Below are 21,169 nucleotides of genomic sequence, written 5' to 3' on the forward strand. Positions count from 1 at the left end.
ATGACGTCACACACCTAACATAGACTGCAGAATAAGCGCAGGATTTCTATTGTTCATGTTGAACTTGACAGGCCAAATGATGACGACGGTGAGGATGAAAATAGCGACCAATCAGCTGCTGCATTAACGCAAAATCATCTAATTACCGACCATTCAAACCACGTATTTTAGAGACTTTTAATTGCGCAAACAAGCTGTATATTTTTTTCAAATTCAACCAACCGCATTAAAATTTCGACTTTCTCTGCACATGTGACCGGCAGATGGCGCCATGGCACCACCTACTTTTGCATAAAGGCTCTGCATGAGTTCATTCCTGGCATCATTTAAAGTTACTCGCAAAATTTCTGCCAATATTCTCTCTAATCAAACATCAGGATAAAAACAATAAAAATGATGGAAGTTTTAATCACAACGATTTTTTTTATTGAAAGTGTGAGACAACTCAAAAAAGAGGAAAACCAGCATAAACAAGACAGTTCCATCTTTAAATAAATTCATGAGTATGAATGTTGCGCACATAAGAGGAACTCCTGACTTTATTAAAATAACCTGAGGTGAGTTTTTTTTCCTTCCTTGAATCCTTGCGGATTTCTTTCTCGTTCCTCTCTGTTTGTTTGTGGATGTGGACAAAAACATGGCACACTCATCTCCTAAAAATAATATTACAATTTTAAAAAATTCTGATACTCCATACAGTTGTTTTTTTTTTTTTCAAACCAACAAGCGCTAAATAGCTCCAATTTACAGTATATGTTCATTTAGCATAGAGAGGTGAGGGTCAGCGAGAAGGAGGATCAGGAAGGGAAACGACAAAAAAAGGTATATATACACGCTAATATACAGCATTGAATAAATTAATACCAATTGCATATTCTTGATCTTAGATTTATTTACAGAAAATTTTAATTACATAAATAGTTCAGCAAGAATATTTCTGGCATGAAATGATGAGCGGTTAGTCTCTGTCAGACGGGATTTTCACCTTCCATCCTTCCATCCCTTTTTGTGAAATAAGCAGACCTGCCGTCATTAGGCTCCTGTTCCAGGATCGGTTTTGCTTAAAAAAAAAAGAAAAAAAAGAAAAAAGGAACAAAACAAAACAACACCCCCCCCCCCCCCCCAAAAAAAAAAAAGTTGGAAAGTTGGATGCTGAAAGCTTCAAATGCTCCATATATGTGCGTGCAGCTGCAGGCTCACCCATACATGGGTGCCTCCAGGCCCCTCCAGGCCCCTCTGTGGTTCATCCTAACATCACCACATGCCATAGCTACTCTCTGCTCCACATCCTTGAACGTAAGTGGTTAACTTTTTGCTAAGATGTTTCATTTCCATTGCTGTAGAATTATAATTTAGGATTTTTCAAATCATTCTGAGCTCATTTAAAAGAGCATGATGGTGTACCTGGTGGGTTTGGGGAGAGGATGTCAAACAGCAGGACTCAGTGGTTGTGGTGAAAATGTCTAGAGAGATTTTCTCTGTAAACCAGTCAGCACAGCACGGTAGGAAACCTTCAATACTTGTGAAAAAAAAAAAAAGAAAAAAAAAAAAGATTTCTTATAATGACAGACTATATATATCTTTGTGTACCCGCAGCTTTGTTCTGAAAATATTTTTGTAATTAGTCTTCATAGACTCATCATGTCAGTGTCTGTGATGTGCTGTACAGGACATATGCACCCAAAGTTCTCTGGTAGTCTTCACCCCAGACACAAAGTCCTCATCACTTTGGAGAGTCTGCAGTGGGAGAGGGTTCCCGTTGGCCCTCCAGGCCACTGACCAGTCTCTGAATGCTCTGCAGCTCGTTTACAGAGTCCTTCATGGAGGTTTTGGGAGAAGCCACCCTTCCACCCAATCCCCCTGTCTTATGGTTGCTGTGGTGATCTGGGGCCGGGCTGCTCTCCCTGCTGCCAGGTTTGGATGACTCATTGCCCAGGCTGAGGCTGCTGGACAGGCCAGTAGTGAGGAGGCTGGAACTCTGGGGCAGCAACATGGGGAGCTGGTAGGGGTTGAAGCGTAGGCGGGGACGGGACGAGGCCAGGAAGGGATTTCTGGAGAGCGGGCTGGAGGTGCTGGTCGCAGGGAGAGCTGAGGCTGAGGCTGAAGCTGCAGCTGCTGCAGCTGCCATGTAGGTGTACGGATACGGGAAAAGACCTCCAAAAGGAGGCATGGGGATGCCCTGAAACACACAAGAGCAACAACTTAGAGAAACTTTCAGACAGGTCTCATTCACTGCAGGAATTTACAAGGTAGGACTGGTAGTAGCAAAGCCATAAACATCTTTATCTTCTGAGCAATGTATTTTTTATTAATATTATCTTCTGAACCCAGTGATCTATTCTAAAAACAAAAAAAACAAAAAAACAAAAACAAAAACATGTTTTTATGAGTAGACTTCTGGTAAACTCTTCTAAATTAACAATAAATTACTTAGGAGTTCTACACGCTTCATGCATTTTACTGTTCATTCTTACAACCTTGACTTAAAGAGAAAGAAAAAAACCTGCTGATTCATGGTAGGTTAGCTCCTGGTATGTGAAGAACTGTGCAAAATGAGGTGAGAATAAACGGTAAGGTGCCTAAAGAAGGGAAAATCTAACCTGACTACACTCAGGTACAAGCTCAAGGGTTTCTGCTTTACTGCTGTCAGATAATCTGATAAAACTTACAGAGGTGCAACTTTTTTGGTCTGTGTGACCCTCCTTACCTGAGAGGCAAGCATGTGCTGAGACAGATGGAAGGGGAAAGGGTTAGGAGTTCCTCCAGTGCCCTGGGTGGAGAGGCTGCCGTTTTCCAAACCACTTGCTCCTGAAACAGAGGCCAACAGATGCCCCATTCCCATAGCAGAAAAGGCTCCAGGGGCCATGGCAAACTGGCCGGGATGAAACAAAAGCGGCGATCCGGTGCTCAGGGGGTTAAAGAACTGCTGACTGTGGAGCCCAGACAGAGCCAGGCTTTGTAGGTGACCTGGGCTGAAGTGCGAGGGGCTCTCAGTTTGGACCACTAGAGGGGAGAATGTGTCCTTAGTGGCAGCCGTGCCTCCAGCCTCAGCGTCCTTAGTCAACACCTCTGTGGTGTCCTTCCTGTGCCTGCTCTCTGCTTTGTCCTTCTCTAGATTCCTTATACTGAATATGGATTCATCCTTCTTCTCGGCACTGGGCCGGTCCCTCACGCGCTCCTCACACCTGGAGCTGTAAGGGGACACAGGTTCAGTCCCTGGGCTGTTGGAGCCAGTGCAGCGCTCGTCCTGCTGCTCCAGCTCCTGCTCACTGTCTGTGAGTGTTTTCTCATCTGAAAAACAGAAAGTGGGAAGATGTATAAGTCCAGTTCCCCACTGAACAAATGAGCAGAGTATGAAAAACAATCAGACATCTTCTGAACTTCAAAAGTTGCACTCAAAATGTACGACATGCTTAATTACACCATATAGCCCAGATTAAAAATCCCTGGGGTTTTAAAGTTTGTAGTATGTATTTTTAATTTACCTGGGCTAAAAATAAATGTGTTTTGTTTCTAATGAAAAAAAAAATAAAGCATTAGGCACAGTTTGTAGCTATTAAAGTTTTATGCATTTTAGTGTCAAAATAATGGTCAAAAATATACTGGAAAAATAAGGACTGGAGGAAAAGAGAGAGAAAAGTTTTATAGATTTGTTTCAAAAGTTCAAAAACAGAGTAAAATCCAAACTTGATCTTTTCATCGTCATGTGTCTCACTAGGTTCACTCAAAGTTAACAACAACAGCAACTATTATTATTATTATTATTATTATTATTATTATTATTATTATTATTATATGTTGTTGTTGTTCCCGCTGGTAAATATAAACTCTTATAAAATAGCTGAATTATAAGTGACATAATATAATCCAATTCGATTAATAACATCGTGATGGATTAGCCAACATAACATTGGACTGAAGGTTCGGATTCCGTAATTCATCCACAATTGCTGTTCTGCTCACCCAGGGCCGCCAGACAAACAGACAAACAGCACCCTAATATTTCTCACCTCGGCTGGGCCTGCTGAACCTTAGCGGGCTGGTGCTGGGGCCCAGCGGGGAGTGGACTGCATCTCGGCCGGCCTGAGGCTCGCTAGAGGAGGCGTCCGAATCCGCGCCCTCCCGATCCGCTTTGCACTGGTCCTCATACATCCGCAGCGAAGGCATGGTCAACTGTTTCCTGTAAATAATAATAATAATAATAATAATAATAATAATAATAATAATAATAATAATAATAATTCTGACGCGCCTGGTATAAAACAGTAAGGGGGACGCGCATGCGCACATGCACTCATTTAGCAGGTGTTGGTTCCGTACCTTTTTTCTCTCCTGCCGTTGCCCGTGTCTCTGAATCCTTTAGCGAAAGGGTTGTTGTCAATTTTCAGCTGCGTTATCTGCCCAAAAAGCATAAAGAAGAGCACGTTTTTTACATTCAGCCTACAATTGAATGAAGAACAGTTGGTTCCGCCAGTTGGTTCTTATTGAAGGAAAACGGCTGGGATTAACACAGGCCGAGAGCTGGGCAGCAGCCACCGCTGCCCTGGATTTGCATTATTAATAAAGGTGTCAAATGGGGGCGTTATTCTTATTGGGCCCCAGAGAGAAATTCTATTACGAAATATTCTTTATGGGCCTTGACGAGTCTTTGATAGTCAGCAGGGAAACTGGTGCCATACTGGAACAAATGATTAGTATCACAATAATTAATAATGCGACTTGGATCGCAGTTGCGAATGCCATGTGTTCTGAACCAGACCGGGTCTGTCGACCTATGACCGGACACGGAGCAGAAAAAAAGTCAGTTTTTTTCGGGGCTCCTGGAGGCCCTCAGAGCTCAGCTAATAAAACGCTTCAAGCATTTTTCAGTCGGAACAGACAGAATGTCCAGCAGCTCCTGGACCTCTAATCGATGGTGACTCTTTACCACAAAATTTTACAAAGAACCCCCCCCCGCCCCCTCCCGAAACACACCTCCGATTCCACCCGTCCGGACACAAACCCAAATTACCCTCACGACTCGACATAAAGGCGCACAAAGTGAGCTCCGAAACGACAGTAATGTTATTCAATGAGCATATATTCTAGACAAAATGAATGAATGAATAAATAAATAAATAAATAAATAAATAAAATAAATAAATAAATAAATAAATAAATAAATAAATAAATAAATAAATAAATAAATAAATAAATAAATAAATAAATGAGATCAAATTTATTCTACTTGAAGCCAAAAATGAATCAAACACTTTTTTGTAATATTTATTCGACCAATTTGTTTATTATGCATCTTAGCCTTCTGTTATGCCGGCAGAGAACTCGCGGCCAAGACCCAGTGAGATAAATCTTCTCCACACACAAATCCAAGCAATTAAAAAAAGCAAGTGGAACATGGGAGTCCTAAGCAGGAAAATTAGGCGACCTACAAAATCAGATTAAGTCTTCAGTGTTTTTGGTGGCGGTGGTGGGGGGAGGGGAGGTGGATTCATGCAGTACATTTATTATGCAAACCATAGCGGCCATATTAGTGGCCGGACGCTGCAGGCGGCAGCGGCAGCGGCTCACCTTGTCGTTCTGGTAGGCCGTCACCGCCACGAACTCAGTCTCTGGGAACACGTAAGTTCTGAAGGTGCTGTAGGGCAGCTTCAGGATGTCGTTGGCCCGCACTATGTGGAACCTGGGCTGGTACTTGTGCATGGAGTTCAGGATGGTCTGGACCAACACACACAAAGAAGCACAGCTTTGGCGTAAATATCGGAGCATGACTGAGGCTAAATATGCAGAGGTGGATCATCCAGCGCGCTGTTATAATTACTGGCCACATAACACTTGTCTGTAATTAGTTCAGGGTAAAGAGGCAGAAGCAGAGCAGGCCACACATGTTGTCATAAGGGATTCAGAACCACAGAAGGGAAAAAAATATACATATTTCAATTTTTATTGGGGGGAAAATCCATTGAAATTATAGATATTTTGGTGGAATTTTTTAGATTATTTCAACGATTATTTTAAAAGCAATCTTATAAAATTTGACATCAAATATTTTGAAGTTCTAAATAAAACCAGCAATAAACGTGAAAAATATTATACTAATTTTGTAGAATATTTCCAACCAACACGAGAACATTTAAAAACATGAACACAAAAGTCCTGCAGCAGCTTTCATAACGACCTGCAATTCTGTTTGCTTCTGCAGCCCGGACTCTTTAAAAAACATTCCATTCGAATAAAATACAACGTATAGGGATCATATTAGTAGGTTGATATATTATATTATTAGGTAACAGGCTTCTGTGCCTTCCACACACATTTCATTCGTTTGTCTCTGACCCGACTCGACAACACACCACCTAATCCCGCAAACACTCGGCCCGGATCATTTTTTTCTCTTCCCTTTTCTTCCTCCCAGCGGCGGCAGCAAGGATCCGAGGAGCCTGCCGAGCAGGAGCAGGAAAACACAGCCTGCCTCTAAATCAGCCGAGCTGCGATGGAATGAATAATCTCTGTCAACAGACTTGGACTCGTGTGGACAAGTAGAGAATATTTGAACTTGGATTTTGAAGAACTTTTGTTTGATCTTTATATTTAAAATAGTTTGTTTCGTAATGAAGCAATGTCCTAGCTGTTATTCCCGTCGCTGACATTTTTTCTTTGACCCACTTTCCAAATCATAAAACTGTTTCCTGACCTAAACTTCACCACTAACACCATTACATCCAGCCCAAACTCCCACGTGCGCACATAAAACGAATAATTCCACCAAGCCAACCACTTTCACGCTGATTTAGGCTACTTACAAATCCGTGCTTGTCCGAAATGTTGTTGGTCAGCTTGAGTTTGTGGAAGGCAACAGGCTTGGCCATCCACTGCTCGCCGGTGGCCGGGCTGTCCGGGTGGATGTACATCCGCTTAGGCATCTCCGGGTCGGCCTTGCCCGCAACCATCCAGCGAGAGTTGTGGAACTTGTAGCGGCAGTCGTCCGCCGCCACGATGTCCATCAGCAGGATGTATTTGGCTTTTTTATCTAGGCCGTTTATCCGCACCTTGAACGGGGGAAACATCCTTCTGCAGAGGAGAAACAGTGGAAGTCACCGCGGCGCTTCGACGCAGTGGAGAGGACGCAGGAAAACCACAGCAGCTGTCCCATATGATTTTATTACAGAGAAAAATCCACAGTGTGTCTGTTCATCTCTCTCTTTCTGCGTGCGTGTGTGTGTGTGTGTGTGATTGAGTGTGTTGTCCAGCAGCGTATTTATGAGCACACTGCTTCACCTCCCTGCGTTTTGAAGTGACAGCCTGTTTATAAAAGCCAGAAGCTCTGCTGTCTCCATGAATGCAGTTTGAAAGATAAAACCCGATAAAAGCTCAGAACACAATCCCCCCAAAATACCGCAAATATGCACTCTGAACCCTGTGATGGACGAAATTAGACTGTGTTTGTAAATAAGACACAGTTTTAGCCCCACAAAGCTAACATTACCAAAACAAAACTAAACTAAAGAAAAAACAAAACAAAACAAAACAAAAAAAACAACAACAAACAAACAACAACAACAACAAAAAAAAAAAACAGAACAGAAACTACATTTAAAGTAGTACGTTTTGGGTTAGTTTGAGCTAAATATGTTGTGTTCTTCAAGTGCTCTCTTGGTTTGGATTCTGGTCATTACCAGCAGCTCAGACTAACCATCTGTTGGTGAAGGCCTAACGCAGCATTTACTGTTTGCTGCCAGCTTAAATCTTACAAGTTTTAGGATTTATTTTTTGTCTTTAAACGACTTTTCTACAGGGAAACTGAGACTCTGTTTGAGAATTGATTAGAACTCGGAGGAATTCTTACCTTCCAGACTTAGTAATAACCATCTCCGTTCCGAGTTTATGAAACTGGTCCCAAAGATCCTTGGCTTCCAGCGTTACTTTGGGGTCGTCATCCACTTCCTCCTCGGGCTCCAGGCTCTTCATGCTGCGGAGATGAGCCGCCTGATGGTGGCTGAGGGCCGGGTGGAGTCCAGCCTCCGCCGCCCCGGCCAGGCCGTGCTCCGGGATAGGCTTGGTGAGCGCCCCGGGAGGAAGGCTGAGCGCTGGGAAGAAGGAAGGCTGCGCGGCCGCTAGAAAGGCGGACATGGGGAAATCGGTCGGCCGGTGTGGGTGGAAAGGGTGATAAGCCATCGCAGTCCCTGTGAAAACTGGATCTCTCATCGGTGCATCCACAAAAAGCGAAGTGAAACAACGATGGATGTTTTAGTGGTATCTCCGCCCCGACCTGGAGCCAGTGTAGCTCTGCGCTTCGACGGCAGATAATTTCTTTAAAGCGGCGCAGACGGCTGCTGCCTCTTGCCAAAACACTCGACGTGTTGTCGGGTAGAAAAAAACAGACCAGAGTTGCTGCTGATGTCTTTTTTTTTCCTCCTTCGTTTCCTCGGCTGCGTCCTTCAGTGTCGGCGGCGCTGTGACGGCTCAGCCCGGCTGCGCTAAGTCTCCTCTACTTCAGTCATTCCACCCTGACTGAAGAGATGTGGCCCTGTTCACTGCTGATCTGTTACTATCTCACATGTCCTTCCTGCCTCCATCCCCAGCACTAATGAACCAAGCCCCTTTGATTGCTGATTTTACGCTTTCTGGACCAATTGTGGGCCCCTATAGGCGTGGTTCTGACAGCTCCGGCCAGACTCTAGGAGAGGAGAGGAGGAGGGGTGGAGGGGCAAGAAGGTGTCGGAAGCATTAGCAGTAAGAAAACATGTCAACAGAATAAAATATTAACCAATGACAGGAAAGATTGGGAAATCCCACCCCCATTTCCAAGCCAAACACCGGGTCAGCCCTCAGTGCTTGGCCGGTGGAGGCATCATCTCTCTCGGCTTGCGTTTTTACAACGTCGCCTCCGGAAAAAAAAAAAAAAGCAACCTGTCCACAGACTCATTGTCTACATACTCACCTCTGAGCAGGAGAACAGCTTCGCTGCTTCACAGTCAGTGTCTCAGAACAGGAAATCCTCGAGTCGCAGCTATCTGAGCATTCCGGAGAGACTGATCTCCCAGAATCGCTACTCTCCGCAGCCGTTCTCCATATTAACACACACTGTAGTTATTGGTCGGCTGTTTATTGCACTTACGGTGATTTACTTCACAGTGTGCCGGGTAGGGTCAGCTGTGCCTCGCCTCAAACATCCCCAGCCTCTTCGGGGGGAGAGCAGTTCAGCCTGGCCGTGTTTCCTGGTCAAGGTGTCGGGGAGGCAGCGGCAGCAGCAGCGGTGCACTGAGGGCTGGAAGAGGCACAAGCTGCGTTAAAAAAAGAAAAAAAGAGGAAACGAAAAGATTCACGATGAATATAGTCTGAGAGAAAATTCAGGGAGGAAGAAAGCGGTGAGTGTCCACTTCAGTGAAATTCTTCCTTGTTTAGCAGCTGAAAGTTTATTGAACTTCTCTTGTATTTTTAGACCATCTTTTTGTGATTGGACTTGTGTTGTTGCCGCTCAGCACCGCGTTGATGTTTCCTTCTGCGTCGCTTCTACTTCCACATCAAACAGGCGCGGCGATGACATGATTTAGTGCTGAGTGGAATCCGAAAACAGGCCGTGACAGCGCGGTTTCTCCGCCGGCTTGGATCCGGTTAAACGGTGCGGACTGTGCGGGGATGGGTCTCCCGCACTCACCGGCCTCCGGACGCCCTGCTCCGCTGAGCCTCCGCAGGAACAGCGCCGCGCCGCGCTGCGGCTCCTGCTGAACTAGGACTCGGGTTGTTAGCGAGCCGCCCGGCGCCAGTCGGCTGATGCACCGCAACGAGAACAATCTCCTGTCTCTTTGTATTTACCCTGAAGTGTTGCATGTGTGAGCCCCTCCGGCCCCCTCTGCTGCCTCATCTGCGGCTCCGCTCCACTTCTCCGCCTCGGTCATGACTTGGTGTCAGATGTGAGCTGTCTTTTTTTTTTCTTTTCGTTCTTTTCGGAGAAGCAGCTGCTCTGCTCGGGCCACAGGCGTCACTTAAAAAACAAAAACAGAAACAAAAAGTGATCCTCTCCCTGAATGAGACCGTCAGAGGCGGCTGCGTATTTCCTATGAAGGCTGGAAGTGAGCCGCGTCTCTGCCGCTTCCGCTGACAGCCGCTAAAAAAAAAAAAAGAAAGAGAGAGAGAGAGAAGAAAAGCAAAAACAAAACAAAACAAAACAAAAAAAATGTAATTGGCTCAAAAAGTGTTTTGAATATTATCAATACATTTACAGCTCAAATTAGCACTTGGGTGTTCTTTTGTATCCAAACGAATTGTTCTTTTATATTTCGCCACTTTATTACAGAAATGTGCAAATAATAATAAAAAAACTGAAAAAGTGCGTCAAAGGGGGCAACACTAAATATTCACTCCTCTTAAAAATGCTGCAGCAGTTACATGAACGCATGATGTAGGCGCATGAATTGCTCATCTCCACCGTGGTACACACTTGTTGCTCGGATTTTTCCAGTTTTCTGCAGCCACGTTCAAGTAGCGAGCCTGCGGGCCAGACAGCGGCTTCCAGCAGAGTCAGACCTGTCTGGGTGGAAGCAGGACTGCGAGTGAGAGCACGAGGATGGGCTGAAAAATAATTTCTCTCATTGAGAATGCATGGCACATAAAATCCTATTAGAGCGTAAAATATATTTATCCAAGAATGTTTCCTTTCACTTCTCTCTGAGTTAGGCCGCACCTGCCCGCTGAGAGGAGAACCTTCAGACCTGCTGGGTAGGCAGGGATGAAGGAGCAACTGATTTTTGTTGTTTTAAAAGTCTGACCAGAGCTTCACTGAGAGGGTAAAAATGAGCAACACATGGAGAGGGGATAACGGTTTTTCTGCCGCAAAACTCAGCTGGATAATTGTATCAACAATGCTGGTGCAAATTAGTCACCATTTATTTGTTCTGTGCCCTCAAACGGCAGAGAAATCTCCATTACGCGCGATTTAAAAGTCATTAAGTCGAAGGAGGACTGTTGGTAATTCTCAGGGCTGTGCGCTGACAGATTAACACATCTTCTGTGTTGGGGATTAATGGAAGCAGACAGTAAATATGCTTCTTAGACCCGCTCTTTGGGCACATGTGGGAGCTGGTTGTGTCCAACAAAAATGCAGAAATGTGGAAAACAAACTAACTTTCTGAAACGGTTGTTCCTGATAGTAAACAATAAAACACAGAGGGAATTATCATGAATTACCGCTGAGAATGAGCATTTTTGGAAGGGTGAATATGAGAGCTGCAGTTTGAGCTCATATTTAAAGATAATTAACTGCTTGCGTGATGCTTTTCATACAGGAAGTTGACAGAAGCTTTTGAGTGAGTGTCCTTGATTTGCCCGCTCAATACAGCTCAGTGCGGCTGCAGATGTGGAAATGCGCGTAAAAAGCGCCTCCAGTCTGCATCAGCGGCCACTGGATCAACGATCCGGGCCCACGACGCTCTAATTACAATACAACCGGGTGGTTTTGGGCCATATTCGTCCATAAACGAGTATTGTTTTATTGTTCCTCTCCTAGACATTGTTCCCTTCTTCCTTTCATCTCTCCATCTTCTCCTCCCATCTCCCTACATCATCTCTCTGGCTATATTTAGCGGCTAGACTGAGGCCTTGGCGCCAGACCGTTTAAGACCTGTCAAAGTCCCTCATATTTCCCCTTGTCACATGGACCAGCGGCCCTCTCCTCCTCCTTCTCCTCCTTTTCTCTTTTCCTCCTCCTTCTCCCTCCCACTCCACCCATAGCGACTAGCCCTCCTCCCCTGTCTTCTCCCCTGCTTCATCTCTTCCTCCTCCTCCTGCTGCTGCTCCTGTTCTTTTCTCTGTTTCATGAAATCAGCTCCAACTTGTGGAAAAACGCCACTGTATTTCCTTAAACTAGCGCAAACAGCGTAAAAGAGTTGCTCTGTCTGCGGAACAGTTTAACGCCTACATAAACCCACTTCCGCAATGATGCAGACATTTTAAGTGAAAGTGGCTTAATGACCTATCTGCTGCTCTCCCGTGAAAACCCGGCGACAGGTGGGTGACCAGGTGAGGGCGCTATGGTGACCCCCCTAACGGAGGTGTGAGATCAGCCCCAGACAGTCTGAGGAGGTCCGATCAGGTTCAGTGTCACAGAGTGTCAGATAAACTCTGCTCCTTCACACTGAGCGGACGGAGCAGGATTCATTTCAGCTCTGCTCATCACGGCGAGGCTGAAATGAACCCCGAGCTGCAGAAAGGCCCCGCAGGTGGAGGAGTTTGTCCGGCATGCTGACAAAACCCCAGAACTAAACAAACCAAAAGATAGACTCTGCGCTATTCTTTCATAAAAGCCCAACTGATCTTTTTGAGTATTAAAAAACACACTAAAAAAGAAAAGAAAGAAAGCATCTTTGCTACTATATATGTATATAAAATGTTTTTCATGAGATGTTTATAGTGATTACTAATTTCGTCTGATTTCATATTAATCTTTTGTCGATATTTTTATTATTGTGTTGTGATATATCCAGTTATTCAACCATCTGCTCTGCCTCCTCAAAAGTGATCCAGAACATTTCGGCCTCTGCGCAACAACTTCTAGAAGCCCCTGACCCCCCCCCCCACACACACACATTCAGATTTTAACACGCATTCATCCTCTACTTATGAGTTAATATTACAATTTAGTGCAATGTTGATTTAAAAAAAATTCCGAACGCCGAAAATCGACCATTAAAATGGTTATAATTTTTAATATAATGCGTATCTGCACAACAGCGAGATATTATAAATTAAAATAATGATAGTAAAATAAGTGAATTAAAAAGACGGGGAGTCCTAACAGCGCTCAGCAAACTGTATGGAGACGGTTTGGTTTATTTCCGTTCTAATCACAAAACTTTAGAGCTGGCTCAACCTGCTGAAATGTCGTTTTTCGAACTGTCGAAACAAAGAACAAACAAAGAACACAAAAAAATTGTGGAGTTTTTCTAAATGGGAAAAAATGAAACAAGGCGCAACATCACATCGGGCAGCAGCTGAAGAGTCCGCTGCGCTCATCACTGTGCAGTTATTCAGACACACACACACACACACACACACACACACACACACACACACACACACACACACACACACACACACACACGCGCGCGCGCGCGCGCGCGCTAACAGACAAAAAATCAGGCAGACAGAATTCAAGTCACGTATCCTCCAAATTGATCCTATAATGAAACATTGCAGTTCAGTTTATTATTCTAGCGTTCAAAGTTTTGCTGCTTTTTTTATTTTTTACAAATCTGGAGATCGGCGCCTATCATAAATATATGACAGTATTAAAAATTTTAAAATAAATAAATACGTAAAAATAATTATAATAAAAGCCATGTATTTCCATGAGTTTCTACTCCAGAAAATAACCTGCTGCTAACTTTAAGGTCAGGGGTCAGCAGCCTGCACCCCTCCCCCCTCTACCAGGTTGCGTTGAGCACTAAACTGACTACCTTTAAAAATAAAGCCATTACAAAGAAAGACTCTATTTTCAAACATATGGAAGTTTTCTTTATATTACTACATATATATAATATGAGGAACCACAAAAAATTGTGTCCAAATTATGTTTTAGGGCCAAGGAAAATATAAAGAGTTTACAACAATCAAAGATGCATTTTAAATGGATGTTTATGAAAATAAAGAAAACTAATAAATCTGATTAAAAAGATAGAGCAGGAACTGCTAGTGAACGTTAGCATTAGTGTTACTGAGGAAAGTGGATACATACACTGTCTCAAAGTAAATTGAAGAGCTTCTAAAACGGACCTTTCCCACAGTCTTTATATACAGACATATTGCTCATTTCTGTCTTATTTGTGGTCAGACTTACTTGAGGCCCCAGGAGCCCCTGAAGCAGCACATGCTGCAGGTGAGTCTGTGTCCAGCGTGTCCTCGTCGGCCCCTCCAAATCCCACTATGTGGCCCCGTTTCTTCAGACGCCTCTCAGGTGACTGATGTTGTAAAACACAGCGCTGGGTCTCCTGTTGACGGACTCCTCGCTAAACAACATTTATCTCCCCAGAAACCGGTGAAGACAGATGTTCTGTTCAGCCGCGGCGAACGGAAGCTTCCTCTGCAGGTAGGAGCTGATCTGATCTGCCTCAATTCACTTTTAAAAAACAGAATTACAAATTACAACGAACAAAAAGACGTGGAAAAAGAATAGTAGGGACACGTGGTTATTAACTGCTTCCATGTTTGAGTTTCACCTCGCAGGGTGATCTGGTTCAGGCTCTGCAGTCCTCTCAGGTGGTCAACATGGAACTGATTGACTCACAGCAACCTTCTTTCTTTTTTGAGTTATTTTGTAAATGTTTCTTGTAAAAGATATCTGCATTGCTTTTTTACAAATAAAAAAAAAAATCCCAAATTCTATTCAATTTTCTATTGAGGTTTGTTTATGTTGCTGCAATTCACAACAAATCTGTGTGTGATGATGTATTTATCCAGTTTGGTGGAGAATCTTTACAGACTGAAGGAGTAAAACATTTGGCCTTGCAGCAGTCTTATGTTGTGTGCATTGGTTCAGATGATTTTGGCAGATATTGTCTCATGTTGAGCTCCATGACATAATGTAAACAATAAATTCAGAGGTCAAACTAATATATTATGGAGATTAAAGCACATGCCACACTCTGTCATATTAACATCTGCTTCATTCATTCACAACTGCTTGGAAAAAATCATTTAGCCATCCTGAGATATTCCTAGTTTATGTGAAGCTGCACATAAAAACTATTACAATATAATACTTTGTATTTCTTTTGACCAAATCATGTTAAATGACTTGATCTCAAAGAACATATTGATCAATAACTCCCAGACAATTTCCACCTGTGATATGAAAAAAACAAAAACAAAAAACAAACAGCTAAATATAAAACAGAAAAAAAAAGCTACAAGCATAAATGTCCAAAGCTTTAAACTGATAAAGTGTGTTTGTTAATTCATTTTTGGCATCCTTGGCAACAGGTAAACGTAAGATTAGGGTGATTGCAAGGAGGCCGTCTCTCCTCAAGGAGTTGAAGTTCATTATAAACCAAAAATGTAAATACCAGTAAAATTTGCTACATAATTTCAAGAAGGGTTTTATTATTGTAATTTTGTATTTTTTCACATATTTTATAAAGAATTTTTGACATGGCTTTCTTTTCTTTTTAAATGAAGATAAATACAAACTGATACTTTTTTCATCATCCCTTTACATAATTTTATTTTGTCAGAGGTGGATAGTAAGTAGTCATATTTTCTCAGTTAAATTTACTTGAGTTACTTATTGGACAAAAAATACTTATAGTGGCTTTCCTTCACTGTACTTTGAACTTTTTCTTGAGTGGTGTTATTATGAAGTGTCACCACTGTTACTTGAGTAAAATGTCTGGACCGTCTAACTACTGCGAGTAACTTCATAACTAACCAAATGAAGAAGGAACATTTTTTAACCAAAAACAAACCAGACACACATGAACATAATTAGGTTAGACTTCTGTGTTTTACACAAACCTCATTGTTCTAATGTTTATTTTCTATTTGCTGAGCATTTTATGCCCTTTGGAGCTAAAGAAAATACAGTAAACACCGGAAGCACTTCACCCTGGTCTAACTCACACACACACGCACACATCTATCTATCTATCTATCTATCTATCTATCTATCTATCTATTGCTTATTTGTTTGGATTATATATCATTTTTTGTCTTTAAAATAGTAGAACTGCACTATATGTATTTATCTGACTGATAACTTGTTTTTTAAAAACTTGTTAATTCTTTGCTCAGAAAATGTCCAAGCCGGGTAGCCTAGCAGGTCACAGAACGTCATTTTGTGTTTTGGTCAGAGGCAAAAAAAAAAAAAAAAGCTTTGTGTCACATTTCCAAAAGGTATGTTTAGCCCACAACACGGTATGAACAGAACACCATGGCCACTGTAGAACATGGTGTGTCTGGAGTTATTCTTCTTCAAATAACCAGAATTATTTTCAAAGCAGATTAAATTCAGAACAATTCAAAATGTACGTCAGTTTTGAGCCTAAACCTTTCTGTTTTTACTAGAAAGCTGACGATGAGGAGGGATTTTATTTTTCAGTATCATGAATCCAATGTCACAAACAAACATGAAGTTGGTTATTTAAAACATTTCTTCTAGGCTATGGAAAATTGCAATTAGATTATTCCACCTCTTTTCCCTCTTTTCCCTTCTACAAATAAGATTGTTGCTTTATTAAGTTGGAGAAATGTCACTAAATGTGGAAAAGGTTTGAAAATGATCTGTCAAAATCTTTACCATTTAAATCTTACAATTTTACCAAGTGTGTGGAGATTTTGTAGAGGCTGTTGCTGCAGTCGGCCCTGTCTGATGCCGTGTGTGGTTGGTTTTGAGTGGGCTAACTGTCAGGACTTGGTTCTGTTTAGTTAGGGGTTTCATGTTATGCTCAATCACTAGAATTTAAGAGTTGTGCTAAAACACAGACACTTTGGTTATCTTGGAAAATATGCAATGCTTTCAAGGTACAATCACTTATTGTTAAAAGTAATTAAATGAAAGACAAATATTTAACGGACGCAGTATATTGGGAAACATGGCTTTAATGTAAACAGTGAAATCCTGTGTATTTATACTGCTACCAGTTGTAAGGGTGTCTCTCATTAAACTGACTTCTGACTTCAAAGTTGTGTTTTCTTCTTGCTGATCATGGGAGTCTGAACAGCAGCAGGAAAACAATCTCACAGCATCTCCTCTCTCTTCAAACCGGACTGGAAATGACCATTTTCAGATGAACACAAGTTCAGTTTTTATTGAAAAGAGACTCTTTCGGATCCTCCATTGAGGCTCAACTCAAGGTGACTTTTTAATTCCAGGAGTCTGTTAGCTTTCACCTACATCTGCCTCCAAGTTTGAGTTCAGTGTTATATTCTGTTAAAGTTTGAACAAAGGATTTCTGGGATTTGAAACTGAGCTGATTAAAATAAATAAACAGAGCCTTTTTTTTTTGGTTCTTCCAGAACAAAGAGCCAGCACTGGCAGTAAAAAGGCCCTTTAACAACCCTTTATGGCCTGTTAAAAATATGGTACTAATTACCTGTTGCACTGTGTGCTGATGGTCACTGCTGTGGTTAAAATGGAAACAACACATTTGGAGCAATCCACATAAACATAGAAAAAAGTCCTCTACTTTTATTAAGCTTTTAATGAATGAATGCTGGGAAGCAAAGTTAGATTATTATCAACAACAAATGTTTGCTCTCCAGTTTTTAGATCCATGGACTACAGTCCACCTGATCACTGTCGTGCACAATATTATCAGTTTGTAAATCATCCAATTACTTTACATTGATTAAAAAAAATTACAGGTAACAATAAATCATGTTCCTCTATGCTAAACAAAAAGCTATCAGGAGGAAAACGCATTGTTCCAAACATCTACAGGTTTTTCAAGATTTTGGTCAAAACATGTAAAACAAACTACAAAATACTGAGTTCAGCGTGCAAAACCAGAATGTTCTACATGGAACGGCTGAGTGCAGCAGAGGGAATCCATCTAGATAAATTCAGAAACATATTTCAATTATACTGTAAACATCTAAATTACTTCTGCAATGTAGTAATAGTGTCATCTCATTACTGCATCTTTTGTCAAATGTAATTACATGAAAATCAAAGGCAAGAAGGGAGTAAATTCAATCAAAAACATTTAGCGAGGGGCCATGAAAGCAGCCACACACATCTAAAAACGCACACACACACGCACACTAACGCAGAGAGAGAGGTGGGGAGGGGAGGAGCCACACATCACTGCCTGGAGTACATTCTTTTTCTTCTTTTCTTATGGCCCAGACACACAATAGGCACTCCGTAAAAAATCAGCAACCACGGAGGACGCTCAGTGGACTTGACGACAATGCAACAGGCTCAGACTCTTCTGTGGGGTTGAGTTTAAAAAAATAGTTAAAAACGTTTCCTGACTGTTCCCAGGTCGATCAATGAATACGGAAAAATATTGGCTCTCAAAACACATCTCCACTTGGACATTAGCTAAAATGTGGGGGAAACAATAAAAGGTTCGATATTTTTTGGACACCATGGCATTAGAACTAGCTAATTAAAAGAAAAAAAAAATCAGCTAAAGCTTCACCAAACAGCAGAATGTGAGCTTAGAATATTGACCAGGTATCCAGCTGGGCTCTCTCTCATGTCCCACCAGCTGTGGGACAGCAGACAACAACAAGCACACATCTGATTCATGCTGCTGTGGAACTTGTGTTGAGCAGGTGGGCCGAAGCTTCAGGGGAAGTTGGTGGGGAAGAGGCTGAGTGGCTGGCTCTCGTTGGTGGGCAGAGGAGAGCGGTATCCTTCAAAGTTGCGTGGGATGCTACCGCTGGTGGAGCCTGAGCTGTTGCTGAGAGTCTCGATACTGCCTTCCCTCTGCAGCTCTGCACGAGACACAAACAGAAACCTGCTGTCAGCAGCATGGATTAAATAAATTTTATAAAAAAATATTCTTTTTCTTATCCGTTGAAACAGACAGTATAAGACAGAAAATCTTTGAATAAAAAATGGAGTTCCTCTGCCTTCTAGAAACAACCAATCAGAGCCAGGAGGTGGGTCTTAGCGCTGTCAATCACAACTTCATGTGGTACTGCTTATGACAGGCTGTGCTGTTAGCTAAGGCTAGTTAGCATGGCCACCGATGACAGCCGATGAACGGTTTTTCTGTAACAATAAATTGTTTCTCCACCATTAGCACATTTAACAGGGAGTTTGTGAGTTTGATTGACAGCACTAAGACCCTCCTCCTGGCTCTGATTGCTTGTTTTTGCTCAGGAATGGTGCATTTCTTCAGACAGCAACAGTAGCATGGAAGAGGTGGAGGAGATGTATTTTTTCACAGATTATCTGTCAGCATATAATAAAGTGACATTATGTCACTTTATAAAAGATCTAAATCAGATGCTAATGTTAGCCTTGGTAGCTAACAGCCAGTCTGAGTATTATCTCACTCAGGAAAGCATAATAAAATCACTACCATATTTTACCACGAAAAATAAAATGTTTATCAAAACAATGATGGATGTGGGACTTAATAATTGATAAGACAGAAAATACATGAGGCCTTTAGGCCAGCTTGATCTGGAACCAGGAGGATACGCTTGATTTACTTAAATATGTTTGGATTTTTAAACTTTACTGTTATCAATATATTGCAAGAAGAGAAAATTAATATTTTTAATTGCTTGCTTGATAAACAAAGTCCCACAACAATTAAGAAAATTATTTAATTAATGGCAATTTTAAACATATTTAACATATTATTAATGTTGAATTTAATCTGTTATTTCAGTCAGTTTTAAAATCCATACAAGTTTAGAAAACTGGACTATTAGTTTGAAACTATATTATAATAGTTATTAAAATTGGTGAATTCAGAAAAATAATACTTGCATTATTTCTTTAATTTTGCCCAACTAAAGAAATCTCTCATTACAATCAATCAATCAATAAATCAATCAATGAATAAGTCAATCAATCAGAGGTCAGCTAACCTTTTGGTTACCCACTCAGAAACTTATATTCATAATCGGTTTATTTCTGTGTTAATCCATAAAACCCATGACCGACGCTTCAGCTCATTCTTCACCATAGGTAGGAGATTAATCAACAGAGTAAAAGTCTGTCAGCTTTTCATATATTGTGTTAGAGATGCAAAAAGCTACATAAGAACCACAAAGAAAACGAGCTCATTGGACAGAGGTGCAGCAGAGAGAAATGACTCCTGCAACAAGTTTCCAGATTTTTCATCTTAAAGATGTTGTAGATTTTCTCTCTGTAGCATACATTGTTATCATAAAGACCACTGTGGATTGTCCAAGCAGCTCTGGTCAAGATCTGACCATGAGGAATTAGTTACAGTTATTACAAGCCGTCAACCATATCAGTCGGTGTGTGGACGAAATGCCGTGCAGCTAATGGAGGTGCAGTATTTAGACTGTGATGCATGCAGTACATTGTGACGTCCATCTGTGTTTAATCTCCTTGTGCTGCCGGCCGCTTGGCTCACACTGGCTGTTGCAACGCAGTCACACACACCAGCTAGCATCCGAGACCCAGTAGAACCGTCATCTATAAATCAGGAGGACGATGTGATCACCAATGGCCATGAGATCAGAACACGTGGGTTTTTGTCCACAGCACTTTATCAAGTTAACAGAACAAAACCATTGAATGCATCTGGATATTCAGGCCCACATCAAGATCACTGGCGAAAATTAACTTGGAGAAAATGTCCTCTGAGCATGAAAGTGATGAGAAGATTCACTAATAATTAAGAGCATCAATAGTAATGGCATAACACTGAGAAAAGCTGCAAATATGTATCCAATACTCTAATTATGAGCTGTTTATAAATAAGTTGAGCCCTGCAGCCCTGTAGCTCACATGTGTCAAATTCAAGGTCTGCGGGCCAAAACCGGCCCACCATAACAATTTATGTGGCCATCGAGCCTCTGGAGGGCCACATAAATAGAATTTCAAGATTACTCTTTCTATCCTACCAAACTGCATTAGTATGAATTTTTAAAACATATTATTTAATTAAAAAAAGTACTGATCTAATGCAGACAAAGTTGAAATATTTTAAGTTTGCTAATACATTCTGCTGCAACTGGCCCCTTACAAATATCAGTAGTATGACAGTTTCAGGTAAATTATAATTAGGCCATGTTGAAAGCAGTTTTAACTGTTCTGTTAACTTAAAGCAGTTTTAAACAACACATTTACCTTAGGCTGATATGGTAGCAATAAATGCAGAGCATTTGTGTTGCTTTAACACTCACATGACCCAACATACATATGACACTGGAGTGAGACTGATTGATAAAGAATAGTCTTTAAACATACAGGGTTTGTTTTGTTTTATATCTAGAGGCCAGATCTCTGGAGAGCCCACAGCATCATCAAGGAACCCTCACAGCCCGACCACCACCTCTTCAAACTCCTGCCCTCAGCGAGGGGCTTCAGGACAATAAAGTCAAGAGCAAGCAGACTGAAAAACTGTTTTTATCCAAGCTGTTGTTACCCTGAACACGACTAATTAATCTAAAACCTGATCACATTTATTTATTTTTCCTTAACATCTCAGTTGTTCTGTGTTTCTACTATATTTTTATATTT

General features: G+C 41.7%; 2 protein-coding genes and 1 long non-coding RNA gene across 6 annotated transcripts in view; 1 reads left to right on the forward strand and 2 right to left on the reverse strand.

The window, feature by feature from the left end:
- Positions 1–403: 403 nt before the first annotated feature.
- tbx2b (T-box transcription factor 2b) lies at positions 404–9,445 on the reverse strand. Of its 2 annotated transcripts, none has more exons than XM_088011440.1 (8): positions 9,116–9,445; positions 7,844–8,674; positions 6,801–7,068; positions 5,569–5,715; positions 4,321–4,397; positions 4,011–4,180; positions 2,708–3,291; positions 404–2,179 (listed from the first exon to the last, which is right to left on the reverse strand). In XM_088011440.1, exons 2-8 carry the CDS (start codon positions 8,200–8,202, stop codon positions 1,724–1,726), a joined length of 2,061 nt encoding a protein of 686 aa, XP_087867566.1. In that variant the 5' UTR covers positions 8,203–8,674; positions 9,116–9,445; the 3' UTR covers positions 404–1,723. The 2 variants fall into 2 exon arrangements, with proteins under 2 accessions (XP_087867566.1, XP_014866900.2); XM_015011414.2 differs by having other exon boundaries at positions 8,939–9,445.
- LOC106932625 (uncharacterized) lies at positions 9,227–14,376 on the forward strand. Of its 2 annotated transcripts, XR_001421318.2 has the most exons (3): positions 9,227–9,365; positions 13,826–13,948; positions 14,024–14,376. It is a non-coding gene; the product is annotated as an uncharacterized LOC106932625 (long non-coding RNA). The 2 variants fall into 2 exon arrangements; XR_015764988.1 differs by lacking the exons at positions 13,826–13,948; positions 14,024–14,376 and adding an exon at positions 9,440–11,096 and having other exon boundaries at positions 9,254–9,365.
- A 2,795-nt stretch (positions 14,377–17,171) lies between these two features.
- bcas3 (BCAS3 microtubule associated cell migration factor) overlaps positions 17,172–21,169 on the reverse strand; it is a 357,170-nt gene continuing 353,172 nt past the window's right edge. For both annotated transcript variants that reach the window (XM_088011438.1, XM_088011439.1), the window contains exon 24: positions 17,172–18,432. In XM_088011438.1, coding sequence (XP_087867564.1) covers positions 18,284–18,432 — 149 coding nt within the window. In that variant the 3' untranslated portion in view covers positions 17,172–18,283. The remainder of the gene's footprint in view (positions 18,433–21,169) is intronic.

Source organism: Poecilia mexicana, unplaced genomic scaffold (assembly GCF_051168715.1).
Source record: "Poecilia mexicana isolate PSO_F unplaced genomic scaffold, ASM5116871v1 scaffold_13, whole genome shotgun sequence".
Classification (NCBI taxonomy): Eukaryota; Metazoa; Chordata; class Actinopteri; order Cyprinodontiformes; family Poeciliidae; genus Poecilia; species Poecilia mexicana.

Excerpts from the sequence above, each read along its gene's own strand:
- tbx2b (XM_088011440.1), bottom strand. The coding sequence starts at position 8,202 with ATGAGAGATCCAGTTTTCACAGGGACTGCGATGGCTTATCACCCTTTC. Across the intron at positions 4,398-5,568 it reads CGGCCTACCAGAACGACAAG|ATAACGCAGCTGAAAATTGA; the intron begins GTGAGCCGCTGC and ends CTTTTTGGGCAG. Across the intron at positions 2,180-2,707 it reads AGCACATGCTTGCCTCTCAG|GGCATCCCCATGCCTCCTTT; the intron begins GTAAGGAGGGTC and ends TGTGTGTTTCAG.